Source organism: Manihot esculenta, chromosome 9, assembly GCF_001659605.2.
Source record: "Manihot esculenta cultivar AM560-2 chromosome 9, M.esculenta_v8, whole genome shotgun sequence".
NCBI lineage: Eukaryota > Viridiplantae > Streptophyta > Magnoliopsida > Malpighiales > Euphorbiaceae > Manihot > Manihot esculenta.
In genome coordinates, this window is record NC_035169.2 from 31,359,506 (window position 1) to 31,374,300 (window position 14,795).

The 14,795-nt window shown below is 32.5% G+C and overlaps 3 protein-coding genes across 4 annotated transcripts; all 3 read right to left on the bottom strand.

Annotated features, from left to right (window-relative positions):
- Positions 1-233: 233 nt before the first annotated feature.
- Positions 234-3,414, bottom strand: LOC110622747 (probably inactive leucine-rich repeat receptor-like protein kinase IMK2). Its single transcript, XM_021767360.2, has 2 exons — positions 1,195-3,414; positions 234-1,100 (listed from the first exon to the last, which is right to left on the bottom strand). Exons 1-2 carry the CDS (start codon positions 3,044-3,046, stop codon positions 484-486), a joined length of 2,469 nt encoding a protein of 822 aa, XP_021623052.1. The 5' UTR covers positions 3,047-3,414; the 3' UTR covers positions 234-483.
- A 2,031-nt stretch (positions 3,415-5,445) lies between these two features.
- LOC110623510 (macrophage migration inhibitory factor homolog) lies at positions 5,446-11,130 on the bottom strand. 2 transcript variants are annotated; one of them, XM_021768487.2, is made up of 4 exons: positions 10,927-11,130; positions 6,084-6,284; positions 5,940-5,998; positions 5,446-5,788 (listed from the first exon to the last, which is right to left on the bottom strand). In XM_021768487.2, exons 1-3 carry the CDS (start codon positions 11,035-11,037, stop codon positions 5,945-5,947), a joined length of 366 nt encoding a protein of 121 aa, XP_021624179.1. In that variant the 5' UTR covers positions 11,038-11,130; the 3' UTR covers positions 5,446-5,788; positions 5,940-5,944. The 2 variants fall into 2 exon arrangements, with proteins under 2 accessions (XP_021624179.1, XP_021624181.1); XM_021768489.2 differs by lacking the exon at positions 5,940-5,998 and having other exon boundaries at positions 10,927-11,121.
- An 850-nt stretch (positions 11,131-11,980) lies between these two features.
- Positions 11,981-14,488, bottom strand: LOC110623511 (macrophage migration inhibitory factor homolog). Its single transcript, XM_021768490.2, has 2 exons — positions 14,186-14,488; positions 11,981-12,388 (listed from the first exon to the last, which is right to left on the bottom strand). The coding sequence occupies exons 1-2, from the start codon at positions 14,294-14,296 to the stop codon at positions 12,158-12,160; spliced, it is 342 nt and encodes a 113-aa protein (XP_021624182.1). The 5' UTR covers positions 14,297-14,488; the 3' UTR covers positions 11,981-12,157.
- Positions 14,489-14,795: the final 307 nt, after the last annotated feature.

A 14,795-nucleotide genomic window follows, 5' to 3' on the forward strand; every position in this document is an offset into this window, starting at 1 on the left:
CCTAAGGTTCTGTACAAGTATTAGCCATTTATCATCTAGTGTCCATATGCTTCAAGTGGTTCCTTGTTGAAAAGTGTGAAATAAAGCACCAACCAACCATCTCACTTGTTTGTTTTTTTTGGCAGATTACTCGTGGTCAAAGAGTAAAAGATTATTCAGGGGAGATCAGCAGGAAAAGCGAGTGTAAATATAGAAATGCAAGTTTATTCTCTTTAACAGAGCAAGATCGAAAGTATATTAAATCTCTTGCAATTTTATAATATCTTCAACTCTTTTACAGAACATGAATGAATTGAAAGAATACATTATAGTTCTAGACAAAAAGAATAAACGATCAAACAATAACTTGTATTTACATTCACTAACAAATAATATGAATTAAAGAATGTGATCTCCCCTGTATATCTGTAAACTAGTAAATTTCACTGTAATCAACCCTTTATTCCTGCACTCCAAAATCATGATACTAATATAATAAATCTTTTATTCTGTTGCTGGTGGTGGGACTTTGGCTCCATCATCAACAGAACTGTCTGCCGGATCTGGCTTGATTTCCTCTAGTTGCTGAAGAACTTGTTGAACTTCAGGACGAGCTGCTGGCGAGGGATCGACGCAATGCAGAGCTAATTTCAATGTGTTAAGCAACTCATCACCTATGGCGGGTGCATCCCTCATAAGCTCCAAATCAAAGACTTCATTAGTCCACTCCTCCTTCACTATGGATGCCACCCATTGCGGCAAATCCATACCATTTGTCGGCTCACCAGGTGATTTTCCTGTCAAAAGCTCCAGAATGATCACCCCAAGGCTATACACATCAGTCTTTGTATTGGCATTCTTGAGCTTCGAGAGTTCTGGTGCACGATAGCCAAGTGATCCAGCAGTAGCAATCACATTGGTGTTGGCAGCAGTAGTCATGAGCCTGGAGAGGCCAAAGTCTGCAATATGAGCGTTGGTTTGCTCATCAAGAAGGATGTTGCTTGATGTAAGATTCCCATGGATTATATTCTCCTGGGTGTGGAGATGGTTCAGTCCACGAGTAACGCCAATGGCTATGGTCATCCTGGTTGGCCAACTGATGGTGGTCTCTGGCCCACGAGCTGCATTACAAGACATATTTTAACAAATCATTTTCAAGACCATGAAGAATATATAGATTGCAGATAATTTTAAGAATTGATTGAATGTGCTTACCATGGAGGAAAGAAGCAAGACTCCCTTTCGGCATGTAGTCAAAAACTAGAAGCTTCTCTCCTTTGGGTCCCAAGTAATAGGCCCTTAGTGCTAAGAGATTTGCATGACGAATCTTTCCAAGTTCAGCAGCCTCAGATTCAAATTCTCGCTGCCCCTTTGTAGTCTTCTCTCTCAGCCTCTTCACAGCAACTTGATTGCCATCCTCTAGTGTTGCTTTGTATGCTGTTCCATAAGTGCTTTTTCCCATTATCTCCGCAGTTGCACACAATAAATCATCAGCAGTAAACACAAATGGCCCATCAAAGTGGACTAATTTTCCGCCCTTTTCGCTGCTTGATTCAACTTCTGCGCCGACTGCTGCTCCTGTCTTCTCAGTTTTCCCCACAACTGCCCGTGTAGCAGATGTACCATTCTTTTGTTTCATGTTAGCCCTTTTCTTCATCAAACAACACATCAGAATGCAGCAAAGTAGAAGTAAAACTGCTAAGAGGCTACCAACTACTATGAGGATAATGTCCCTGGTGCTCAGTTTTCGGTGGTGATGATGTTCTGGCTTCCCTGTTGTCGGAGATGGAAGGATTACGGGTGGTGGTGAAGGACATGGAGTTGTAGTGCTGTAGCCGCAAAGCTGAATATTTCCCACAAAAGAGCTTGAATTGAAAGTTTTTAAAAGCAGGGAGGGGACCGCACCAGAGAGATTGTTGTAAGAAACATTGAAAGAAGTGAGGTTGGCTAGGCCAGCAAGTGAAGCAGGGATGTCTCCAGTAAAATTATTTTGTGATAAATCTAGTTGATTGATACTAGAGAGATTCCCAATACTTGGTGGAATATGGCCAGTGAATTGATTATTTTTCAGGTTAAGCACTGAGAGGTTCCTCAATCTGTCTATAAATTCTGGGATCTGGTTGTCAAGGCGATTGTTCTCTAGATTCAATGAGACTAGCGAGGAGAGTTTGGAAAAGCTAGGTGGAATGCTTCCATTGATAGCATTATTTGAAAAATCAAGCTTTTGTAATCCTGAAAGCCTCCCTAGTTCATCAGGTATGTTCCCAGAAATCTGATTATGACTCAGAGAAACCTCTTGAAGAAAAGCCAAATTGCTAAGAGTCACTGGAATGTTTCCAGATATGAGGTTATGATCAAGAGTCAAGAACTGAAGGTGGTGAGATTTGTTCCCTGTTTCCTCCCAAGAATCTGGGATGGAACCAGAGAGATTGTTGTGTTGCAGAGCAAGAATAGTGAGAGAAGTAGAACGAGTGAGACTGAATGGAATCGAACCCGTTAAGGAATTAAAGCTCAGATTAAGCCTATATAACCTTGTAGAATTAGCAAGACTAGAAGGAATCGAACCAGTAAGTGAATTGTTGCTCACATCAAGAGTCTGAAGCATAGGAGAGCGACCAAGTGAAGGAGGAATGGAACCTGAAAGCCGGTTGTTGAAGAGATAAACACCTCTAAGATTTGGAAGGAATCCAAGAGACAAAGGGACAGAACCAGCAAGAACATTGTCGTGCATGCTAATCTTTCGAAGAGCATGAAGCTGGCCAATCTTCTCAGAGATTTTCCCACCAAGTCCCCTCCATGGAAGCTGGATAGCAATAACTTGACCATTAACACATTTGATTCCTGCCCATCCACCAGAACAAACTCCATATCCACTATCATTCCAGCTGCGTAAAAAACCTCTGAAGTCAATTAACTCATTCTTTATAGCTCGAAGAGCTTGATAATCACCTTGGGTCACATTTACTCCATCCCATCTCTGGCATGAAGCAAACTGAAAGGCAAAAGCTAGCAGAAACAAAAACAAATGGGTATAAAGCAAGTACTTGTGCTGAAAGATATCTTCCATTAACAAGAAAAAAGAAGAAGAAATGGTGAAGAGAAAGAGAAGAAATGGGTTTTTTCCCCCCTTGTCTTGAAGAGCTAAAGGAGGAAACAAATGGGGAAGTGTGAGAGATAGAATTCAGAGAGCATGCGAAGAGGTTAGAGAAGAGAAATGGATTTGGAGGGTTGAAGGGGAGAGTTGTGGTTTAAGTTGGAGGGTAACGGCTAGTTTTAACTTGCGTACAATATTTTTCTGAACGGTTATCTGCCTGAACCAAGTCTTACCTTCTCCAACGGCCATATTTGTTCGGTGGTCCAACTGCAGGTGATACTGATAGGTATGCTTTGGTCTGTACCGTAATTACAATCTTGTCCCCATGCCTCGTGGCCATGCCCCATGCTCTCTTAATTAGTTATTTATTTCTTAAGTGACAATAATAAATGCTCAATCTTATAATAATAATAAAAAAATTAAATATTTATATAGAAATTTCTACTTAATTAAATGAATCATTCTATTTTTAAAAAAATAAATTACTGTTATATTTCTGCAAATCATAAAAGGGTACATTTTGATCTGCTGAAAAAAGAACAACTCAGTGTATTAATAAATTATCTTAACTAATTATTGACATATTAAAACAGTCATCTTAATAAATAAAATGTATATAATATATATATAATTTAATGATTGTTAAACTTATTTTTATAAATGCTTGGGCTCTCTTTAATTTTGCCCTTATTTCTTTCATATTTTTTCTAAGAAAATATTTCTTTCGCCATGGTGAAGTCACCTAAATAAATTTCTACTAATCGCTAAAGAAAATAAACAGAAAATTTCAAATTAATTATCATTTATTTATTAAAAAAATTAGTGAGTATTTGACTTATCTTAGGAAATTAATTTATAATTAATTTTCATGAGTAATAGTACTAGCTAATTCAAATATTTAAATTAAGTATTCAAAATTTTAATTAATTACATATTTAATTCAAATATTACTCTCATCTTATCGTTTTTTATTTTTTTTATATATATTAAGAAATATAAATTATATTCATCTTAAATATATTAAATTTTATTAAATACTAAAAAATATTTTGAAAAATTTATTGAAAATAAAATAAAATAAAATAAAATTATAATAGTCTAAAAAAAATAAACAATAATTTTAGGACGATAAAAAAAATTATTGTACAAAATAAATAATATCAAGTATGCTACAGTAGCGATTTATACATTTAATTAAAAGGAGTAATTTAGGAGTATGTTTGGTGTTAAAATTACTAAAAATGAAATATGTGTTATAATTTTCAAATTAAGTAAAAATAATATAGTGATTTATAAGCATCAAACTGAAAAATTATTTTTCAAAATTTTTTTTATCTAATAAGCTTAGAGTATAATTTATGAAATATTATAAATAAACATATCAATTTAATTTTAAAATAAACATAAGCTAATAAAAAACTACTTAATTAGCATCAATATTTAAGGATAACTTTTAAAAAGTAAATTTCAATTTTAGTGGTTTGCAAAAAAAAATTTAGGAAATTAATGAATTTGCATTTAATTTTATTTTCTATTCTTTTAAAAGTATAACTGTCGAAATTGTATTTAAGTGATATCGGAAGAAATTGAATGACCGTGTCCAAGTGAGGCTTGACAAAAGTAACGACGTAGTACATTTCTACAGGCTGCCTACGTGAAACGTGAATGTAATAGAAAAATCCAAACTATTAGGATGGTAGTTATAGGTCTGAAAAAAATTTAAAAATAAAAAGAATAAAAAAAAGAAAAGGGAAATAAAAATTGAGTTTCCAAAAATTCACCCGAACCTAAACTCATTGTTAGATCTTATACATAAAAAAGTAATAGTTAATGCATTAGAAATCTAATGGTTGTGTCCAATGATACAAATCTTTATTATGAACTTGAGATTGCTAATGTAGCATTTGACTCGAGAATTAGTTGAAGTTAAGTATTAAAATAAAATGCCTTATTTTTTCTTTTTTAGAAGTAGTATGAAAAAATCAAATTCTCTAATTTATTTTCCTCGAAAAATATGAAAAAGAATGGATTTCTTCTTTTCTTTTTTCTTTTTTCTTTTTTTTTCCCAACTTGGGGAAGAATAGAGTTGTTGAACTTCTACTGAAAACTGAAACCTTATGTCTAAACTCCCATAAAAAACATACATCAAAAGCAAATAAAAACATGACGATGAAGTAATCGCGTGCCAGATTTTAGCAATGCTAAGGCTTCAACGAGTCCATAGTGAAGGCACACAAAAAGATAAACCGGTGAGCAAAATTATCTGGCTTTGAACTCAGTTCTTTTAGACAAACTGCCATGGCTCTGGAAAATGTCAAGGAATTCCCCAAGAACCCTAGCCAGTTCACATCTGATGCATGCTAGTTCTCACATAACAGCACAACAGTTGCTCAAAATGCATAGCTTCAGAACAGAATGAGTTTACATGTAAATATAAATCATACCATAACAACATTGGCTAAATCCCAGGGGAAAATAAAGTTTTTCCCTTTTCTCCAAAAGAAGCATAGAGTTGAAACATATGGTATTCAACATAAGTAACAGATGTCTAAGGAGAAAGTATAGAGACAATGTAACATACTGCCATAGCCAAGTTTTATGATACCAAATCACCATGTAGATATTGCTGTCTCAATGCATGAAACTGAGCTTGCAGCCATCCGAGGAAAGATGCTGGTCTTAGAAGGTGGAACCATTCCATCCAAAGTTGGAACCCTGTCAATAAAATTATTTAAACAACAGCATTATTGTGTAATAAGAGAAAGCAACATAAATGGCTGCTGATGTGAACATTATTGGACAGTAAACCAAATTTGGATCCTAAAGAAAATAGCTAACGTTTCAAAACGGTAAAAGATTTATTTACATGATCTAATGCTGGTGTAAAGCATGTAAACACTGTGCATATTCTTGACTTTGATGGGCCTAAACAAAGAGGAAAAGTGCAATGAGATGAAATGTGTGTGGCAACAACCCATCTTCTTGATAATTACAGGATGAGATAGCTTGCCTTGGTGTCATAAAATTTGAGGAAGAATCGAGACTTGGGCACTGACAACTTTGTTTCAAGGATTGCCGCAATTGCAGCACTCAGTTTCTTGTTCACATCAGGGTTAAGGCCACCGATGGACACCAACTCACCATAAGCTGCTGGCTGCTCAGTTCCACCAAATGCTATGGGCACTGATCCCTTCAACACAATCATCACATACTGCATAAAAACAAACATGTAATCAATATATGTTTCAATGCCTATATGACAATTTAGCACTGAAATACAATATCAAGCAAATACAACCTCCTTTTGACTTGTAGACAAAAATAAAAAAATAAATACATGAAATAACACGAGAGTGAAACTAAAAGAGAGATGGGGAGAGTTGCAATTATAAACAAGCTCACCATTCTTTCATATTATGTAGCAATTGTAAGTTTTAATGCTACAAAGTGAAGTAGAGACACCTGTTGAGTGGAATCTACCATCTAAAGGATAACTTCTTCTGAAGATATGCAACTGAAGAACTTCAGCTTAACCATGAATTTTCATGCAAAACAAGCCCAAAAATAATGACAACTCCACACTGCTATGCAATAATTGAATTTAATAAATTCACTTATTGAAATACTTCGTGCAACTTACAGCTTCGACCACTAGAGTCTCTTAAATAAACACTCAAAAGAAAACCTCTAGCAGGTTGGAAATGCTACAGACGAAATCTGCAAACTTTACTTACTGATCTAACCAAGTCCTCAAAATTTTATTTTGAAAAAAAATAAAAAAAGGTCAGTCCTCATACTTCCTAAAACATATCTGGCCAGTCCTTCATTAGAAGATACATGGAAATCAGATGAAGTCCAATGAGACAACTTTGTGGTCCAAATTAAATAAAGCAATGGATTAGATTTCTTTGGCACATTCAGCACATTACACTTGCTAAAAACACGTTATACGCAATTGATTAGCATTTCTTATCGCCTAATTTTCCCTTCGCCAGTGGTAAAATGTTAACTAAAAATGATTAATGTGGGATATTTTAGTAACAGCAAATCTACCACCAAAATCAAAAAAGGTATTTGAGGTTAAGGACCTGATTAAAAAAATTGAACAGTATCGAGAACATCCCACCTATACATAAAGGTGAGTAAACTTTGATGACTTCTTTGCACTTTATCCCACTAGAAGTTTGAAGAATACACATTGGACAAGCCAAAGGGCATGAAAGAAGAAACAAATCATCCAAGCTACAAGTTTTACAAGTTAATAAGAACGTAAATTACTTCAAGTAAGCACTCTACCAATTGATCTAACATCAGAACATAACCTCAAAATTCTTAGGCCATACCGAGAAATCAAGATTGACCTAACCTAAATTTTGAGACACAATACGACAATAAAACCCACGCTATAGTCCTAAACTAGCTAGGGTTAGCTATATGGATCATTTTTCACCAATCATTGCTACTTGAAAACTATTTCGTTTAATATTCAAAAATTATAAATTTTTTGAAATTACTTTTTTTCCATGTCATTTTAGTTCTCTTTGTCCTCTCTCACTCCTCTGACCTAATTTTTACATGTTTCATTAAATTAGATTATGTTAGGGTGTAAATTTTACTTATTAGCATATATTCTTACATGCTTAATTGAATTAGATTATGTTAGGGTGTAAATTTTACTTATTAGCATATATTCTTACATGTTTAATTGAATTAGATTATGCAAATTTGTGGATATTTAGCCCATTACAGATGTTTTGGGAGATTTGGTTCATTTTGGAAAGAAAAACTCAAATATGGAAGTTTCGAGCAAGAACCTGTGGGCACACTTAAGCTGTAAGGAAGGACAAAGCAATCGGATAAACCTCGAGCAAGGCTTATATTAGGATCGAGAATCAGAGTTTCAAATCAGAGATTTATGCCAACTGCCATATTTATCAAATGGCTCCATACAGGATTCTTTTAGATACAATTTTAGGAGTATTTTGTGATTGTCCCTCCACTTATTTAGTAGGAATTGTCTTTTATTCCTTTTTGAAGACAACTAGGTTTTTGGAAAGACTCCTTTAGAAAAGGGAAAACATTTAGAGAGGGGCATTGATCTTTTTCTACATTTTTCTGCTACGTTTTTGCCTCTCTTTCTTTGCCACCATTGTTGTGATCATTGATCATATACTCAAACAATTAATTTCCTTTATCTAACTAAGTGATTTTCGAAGTTTAATTCACAAGGATTGTGATATCAAACTAAACTTAATGCTCTATTTCTATTTTTGATTTCTATGTTATTCCTGTATGCTTGAAATTATTATTCCTTTGGTTGATTCTATGCAGCCATTTATTCAATTGAGTGAGTAATGTATCGTCATTCAAATTTATTAAGCTTGTAATCGCTTAGTGAATTTGATACTTTGACAAGCTATATTTGTTATTGTGGAATTACATATTCTAATTGCAATAGCTACGCTGAGGAGAGCTTCTTGGTTAGATTGAATCTTAAAGAGCTTATCATAGGGTTATTTGTCAATTAGCAACTAGTTAATAAGTTGATCATAATTAGTCTAATAACCAAAGGAAGATTAGGTTGTTAGACTATGTCCTTTTTGCGTCTGTCATCAATTCTGTAAATTAATACTGAGATATCCCTAAAACTAAATGTTTTCTTTATTTGATTAATAATTCAATTATTTGCCTCACAATTGGTTAGCTTTGGTTTTAATTAACTTTTATGAATCCAAAAATTTTATTTCTTTCTCATTGATCTGCTTTCCCAAGAAATAGATTAAATAGTTCTCGGTGGACTCGATCCAGCTCACTATATTTACAATTCATATTTTTTTAAAGAGTAGAATTTAATTTTGGTGGATCCAACACCCATCAATTTATCACATTTTTTTATTGAAGCATTATGTTGTACATGACCAACATCTCTTGTTTCATCTTCAATGTCTGCTACTTGCACTTTCTAGCAAATGTGTCCTAATTTATCCATTATCATAACACCAAGAATCCATATATTATCATAAAAAAGGTTTTCAAGTAAAGTGTGATAATTACTCTAATGAAATTTGGTGGAAAGAAAAGGCTTCTTTAGACACGAAAGCATAAAGTATACTGCTGGAATAGCTGCCATGAGAGAATTACTAGCTTCCAGCGTCTGGAGCACTAATTTGCTACAATAAAGCTATATGGATAACCGCTACAACACTCGTACAATCCGGTGTTATTAAAGACTCCAGACGAGCGCCTTTCCTCGCTTGGCTCGAGGCACGAGGCGAGGCAAGGCGCCACCTCTTGAAAATAACATGCATTCCTTTTTTTATTCTTTTTGAAGACCAAACCCTAATCCATATTTCCTGTTGAGGCAGCTGATTAGAGAAATAAATTTTAGGTACTAATTAAAGGATATATCCCATAATCATGCTAATTAATTAGGGGTTTATATTATACAATTAGGCTAATTAATTAGAAATTTATATCCCTATAATCATTCTAACTAATTAGGGATATATTCCTAATTGATTAGCATAATTATAGGGATAGTATATATCTTAACTAACTAGGAAAGAATAATATAATATCTACATAGTTGACTTTCAATATTCAAATATATTACAATACTGAAAAAGATTACATATTTATATATAAGTATATCTATAATTCAACTAACTAATTAGGAACATATATCTTTATAATTATATTAACTAATTAAGAAGGAATTAATACAATTTATAAATATATGTATACGTATATATCTACATATATATACATATACACACCCACACACATATATATAATATAATATAAATATAGCGCCTCAATTTAAAAAAGGTGTTGCCTAGCCTCTTGCCTCTCGACCCTATCACCTTAGTATTACCTCTCACCTTGATAACATTTTTATAGTCCAATCAAACAAAAAACATGACCTAAAACATCTATCAAATAAAAAATGAGCATGATGCAGAAACCTTTCATTTGCTCAGATTTGATAGGGATAAGGATGGATAAGCATCAAACTGTGGAGAGACTTCTAGAATTGAGTAAGCTGGAATAATATTATTGTTAGAGAGGGTTCTGGAGGAAGACACAATGGAAGGAGGCCAGCTGAAAAAGAGTATAAATAAGGGACGAAATGAGGGAGCAGGGTATGTCTTGTTTCAGTGAAGAATTTTCTTTTATAGAGGGGCAGACTTTCTGCATGGGATATTCTGGGGGCTCTTAGGAGTCATTTTAATTTCCTTGTTGATTCCTTTTATTGTTCTTATTTCTGGTTGTGGGAGTGTTGTGCAACTCTGTGAGAGTGCTACATTGCTAGATTTGAATTTTATTTTTATGCCAATCAATACAAGTTTTCAATACTATTTCAGATTCACTCCATTGTTCTTTTCATTTTCAAGTTAACTTTGTTCCTAACTCTATGAGATATCTACAAAACTAAGTAAATAGACGAGAATATTTTAAATTTAAAGTTAACTGTTTCCAAGTTCAAACAGCATCTTTTACAAAATAAATAAGTAAATATGTTCTACCAGGGAAGAGAATGAAAATCAGCAAAAACTTCACAGTAACAAAGTAGCATCGGCATTCCTAATCAATCATCATACCTATACTTATACAAAAAAGGCCAGACAATATGATCAAAAGTTGAAATTATACATTTTGATAAACGATAAATAATCTATCAGCAATCATACCAACCAGAAGTCACAGCTCACGGAGAGGGGAAAAATCTCGGAAGCCTTTTCGCATTAGGGGTTTAAAATTAAGACTAATAAAATGCTTTAAAAACTGAGAAAATTTCCCTCGAGTTAAAAACGAAAAGTACAAGACGCATAGAGAGCACAAGGGGATCTTACGGCCTCGGGCTTGCCGATAAGCTTGGCGACGGTGGAGGTGGCTTCAGAGAGGATAGCGGAGGTGTCAACGCCGTCCAGGCTAACGTTGGTCGAAAGGTTCAGGCAAGGCATCTTCTTGTTTTCGCTTGAATTTCACACACTCAGCGATAGTAGATTAGTACCAAATTACCATTCAAAGCATCAAAAAATCCCCTTGTTTATATACACACGCTGATGGTGGAAAATGACTTCTTTGCAGGCCATAGCCCATTTTACAATTGAAAAAGTAGGGTTTCAAGAAATGAGAGATTTTGTTTTTCTTGAAATTAAAATTCGGTAATTTGGTCTAGATCAATTTCAATTGGATTACATGAAAAGTTGTTTCTTTACTGAAATATCATAAGAAATTAGAAATCTTTATTGATAATCTATTATGATATTTGTTTCAACTTTATGGATTTTTTGAAAAATTTTTAATTTTATGGATTTAATTATAAATGAACAATCTTAATTATAAGTTTTTTAAAGTATTTTCATCAAAAATTAAATGAAGTAGAAAAATGGAAAATTTTTAATTCTAAATACGCTAATAAATAAAGCTTGAAGTTTTCAGAATATTTCACAAAAAGAATTCCCACTTATGTGAATGGAAAGCTATAAGATTAATTCACTGAAATGGACCTTAAAATTCTTTTAACTGTTGTAACCATATAGTTTATAGGGGAAAAATCATGTTAAAAATATAAAAATTAATGTTTATTACGACTGCAAATGAGTAATAACTTCTCATAGTGTAAATTATAATAAAGTCTATTTAAGTCTTTAAGATATAACAAAATTCAAGTAATGTGAGTTTAATTGTTTTTATTTTCAAGTTATGAATTTTCAAAAAGGTGTAGCTCTTATAAGTACGTTAACTTTATAATGATTTTCATGCATGTTTTCTACGTAAATTTCACATTTCTTAAATATCAAATACATGAGATATATTTAACATATTTTCTACGTAAATTTCTCATCACTTAAGTATAAAGCACGCAAAATATATTTAGCGCGCTGTCATTTGAAAACTAAATAACAAAATCCACATGGAGTTATTAGCTTAGTATATAAATCCAAATCTCATCAAACATACATATCATTTACAAAATGCAGACAAAAAAAAAAAGCATTAACCGTGCTAAAGTAGTCTCTTTTTCTTTTTCCTGTGTCATGAGTGCTAAAGTAATTTAAAACGATACAGAATCCACGATTATAATTTGGATGAGGAGTGAGACGCAGCAGTGGTGTCAAAAACTTTAAGGAAGAAACGGGTCCTTGGGATAGCTAACTTGTTATCGAGAATAGTGCCTAAAGTAGCAATCAGATTTCTCTTCACCTCTTTGGTAATCCCACCCATCGACACTATCTCAGCATATGCAGCTGGTTCTTTGTTCCCATTAAAAGATATGGCCAGCGATCCCTTCAGTATCACCATCACAAACTGCACAATCACATTATTAACAAGTTAATTTAGGGTATTAAACAAGCAGATTAATTGCGTTTCAGTTTTCCAATGTGTCTGGACCTGGGACCAACCGCGATGGCCACCTTCCTACTACTAATGTGACCTTCATAAATGGAAAACATTGTTGAGCCATCAAATCTAGCTTTTTGCCGCGTTTAGCTGCTTATACAATGCTTTTATGTATCCAGCTAAAAAAGCAACACATGTACTTTTTAATATAAAGTTTGGTAAGCTCATAACAAAACAGGAAAAGAAAAATCAATAATTAAAATAATAAAAGGAAAAATTACTTTTTAGTCTCTAAAATTTAACGTAATTAACACTTCTATCCCTCTATTTTAGCGGCCCAACACTTAAGTCCCTCACTTTCTCTTCCGTCCAAATTTATAGTTTTTCTGTCCATTTAAACCGTTTAGTCAAAGAATCACCTTAAAGGTAAGATATGATAATTTTTTTCAAAAATACCATTCTCTTAAAATTTCAGAAAAAGAAGAAGAAATTGCAGAAAGGGTAGGAAGAAGAAGAAAGAGGATTAATTTTGTCAATTCACCTGTCCCAAACGGCTATTTTGGACGGAAGGACTACGAATTTGGACAGAAAAGAAAGTGAGGGACTTAAGTGTTGGGTCGCCAAAATAGAGGGACAGAAATATTAATTACGTTAAATCTCAGAGATTAAAAAGTAATTTTTCCATAATAAAATAATAAAAAAAATCTCTTTAAAACACGAAACGAGACTATGTAATCGAATAAATTTCTTTTATTTATATCTTAAGCCTACTATGAATTTTTATGAATAAATTTCTTTTATTTATATCTTAAGCCTACTATGAATTTTTATGAATTTTTAAACCAAAGTATATTACTATCCCGTCATATAATATTTATGATTAAAATTTATATGCCCCAACAAATAAAATTAATTAATGACATTAATTTTAAAAAAAATAAGATTTTTTTATTTATATCTTAAGTCTACTATGAATTTTTACTCAAAGTATATTACTATTACGTCTTATAATATCTATGATTAAAATTTATATACCCAACAAATAAAATTAATGTTATTAATAAAATTAATTGATGGTATTAATATCTTTAATAGTTCAGAGTAATTTTTGTAAATATCCTACTATTTAGTTGCTAGTTTAGTCTAATAATTAGCATACTCTATGCACTCTATTCTTTAAGTGTGAAAGAAGACATCTCGAATCTCTTGGTTTTAAAAACATATTGTCGTTATTCTAAAGAATAGGGTACTAAACAATGGCTTAGGGTTTCTTCAATTCCATGTAAGTGATTTATGAAATTAGGGTTGTGGGACCTCTTTAGAGACCAGACCACCTAATCAAATTGCTTAACTGGATAACAGGTGTCTATAGCATTAGCTAGATGTGATTTAAGATGAAGTCATTTATATCAATTAAAAGGCCTTTGCCACTGTCAATCCTTATCGTCAAGAAACAGAACTTTTTGTCGCTACCGTGTATTCACTTCCTTCTAGTGCTGAAACTTGTTTATTCATTTATTATTTATTACCTAATTCCAGAATTCTATGCTTAATTACAAAATTAGAAAACCCTACACTTACATTTAAAAAAAAAAAAAATCATCAATAGTTCAAGTAAACGTTATCAATTCCTCATGCACTTCGATGAAAAAAACAAGAAGAATCCAAATACAGTCAGTTCTACTCGAGATAAAATTAGACCAAGATCTTTGTAGTTCTTTAAGAGTCAATAAAACAAACAAAGAAAGAGAGTAGAGGATTTACATGTTCAGGTTTTCCGATGATGGTAGCTACAGCTTTAGTAGCCTCGGAAAATATGGGATCGGTATCAACGCCGGCGAGGTTAACGTTTGTAGAGATGTAAAGGCAAGGCATCTTAGCTTATTAATCTGCTCCTGTGTGTCTTCTTCTTCCCTAGGTTTTAGACCGAAATAATAGAAAAGTGCTGTGGTTGAGTGGGCGGTGGGTTTGATTTATATAGTTGAGGGGAAAATATGGTTCTTGTATTTATACTCTGTTTGGGTGTACGTGGGAGGGACGAAGAAGAGAAGATTTTTTTTTTCCTCTTTCCTTGATTGAAGAAAAATAAATAGAGCAAAGTAAATATATATTTTCTCTTAGCTCCATTTATTTTATGAAATTTTTTTTTTAATTTTTTATTAATATTTTAAAAAATTAATTAATAAAAAATATTTAAAATTTTTAATTAATAAAAATATTTTTTATTTAAAAAAATAAATTATTTTTCATTAATTAAAATTTTTATATATAAATCTATAATATATTTTATTTTTTATATTAAAATTAAATAATAAAAAATAAATTCTCTGTTAAAATATTTTTTATAAAAAATATTTTTTAAATATAAATTATT

Coding starts and splice junctions, on each gene's coding strand:
- LOC110623511 (XM_021768490.2), bottom strand. CDS start 14,296: ATGCCTTGCCTTTACATCTCTACAAACGTTAACCTCGCCGGCGTTGAT. Junction 12,389..14,185: donor TCATCGGAAAACCTGAACAT/GTAAATCCTCTA, acceptor GTGATTGTGCAG/TTTGTGATGGTGATACTGAA.
- LOC110622747 (XM_021767360.2), bottom strand. CDS start 3,046: ATGGAAGATATCTTTCAGCACAAGTACTTGCTTTATACCCATTTGTTT. Junction 1,101..1,194: donor TCTTGCTTCTTTCCTCCATG/GTAAGCACATTC, acceptor CTTGTAATGCAG/CTCGTGGGCCAGAGACCACC.
- LOC110623510 (XM_021768487.2), bottom strand. CDS start 11,037: ATGCCTTGCCTGAACCTTTCGACCAACGTTAGCCTGGACGGCGTTGAC. Junction 6,285..10,926: donor TTATCGGCAAGCCCGAGGCC/GTAAGATCCCCT, acceptor GTTTTTATGCAG/TATGTGATGATTGTGTTGAA. Junction 5,999..6,083: donor TCAAATTTTATGACACCAAG/GCAAGCTATCTC, acceptor CTCTTTGTTTAG/GCCCATCAAAGTCAAGAATA.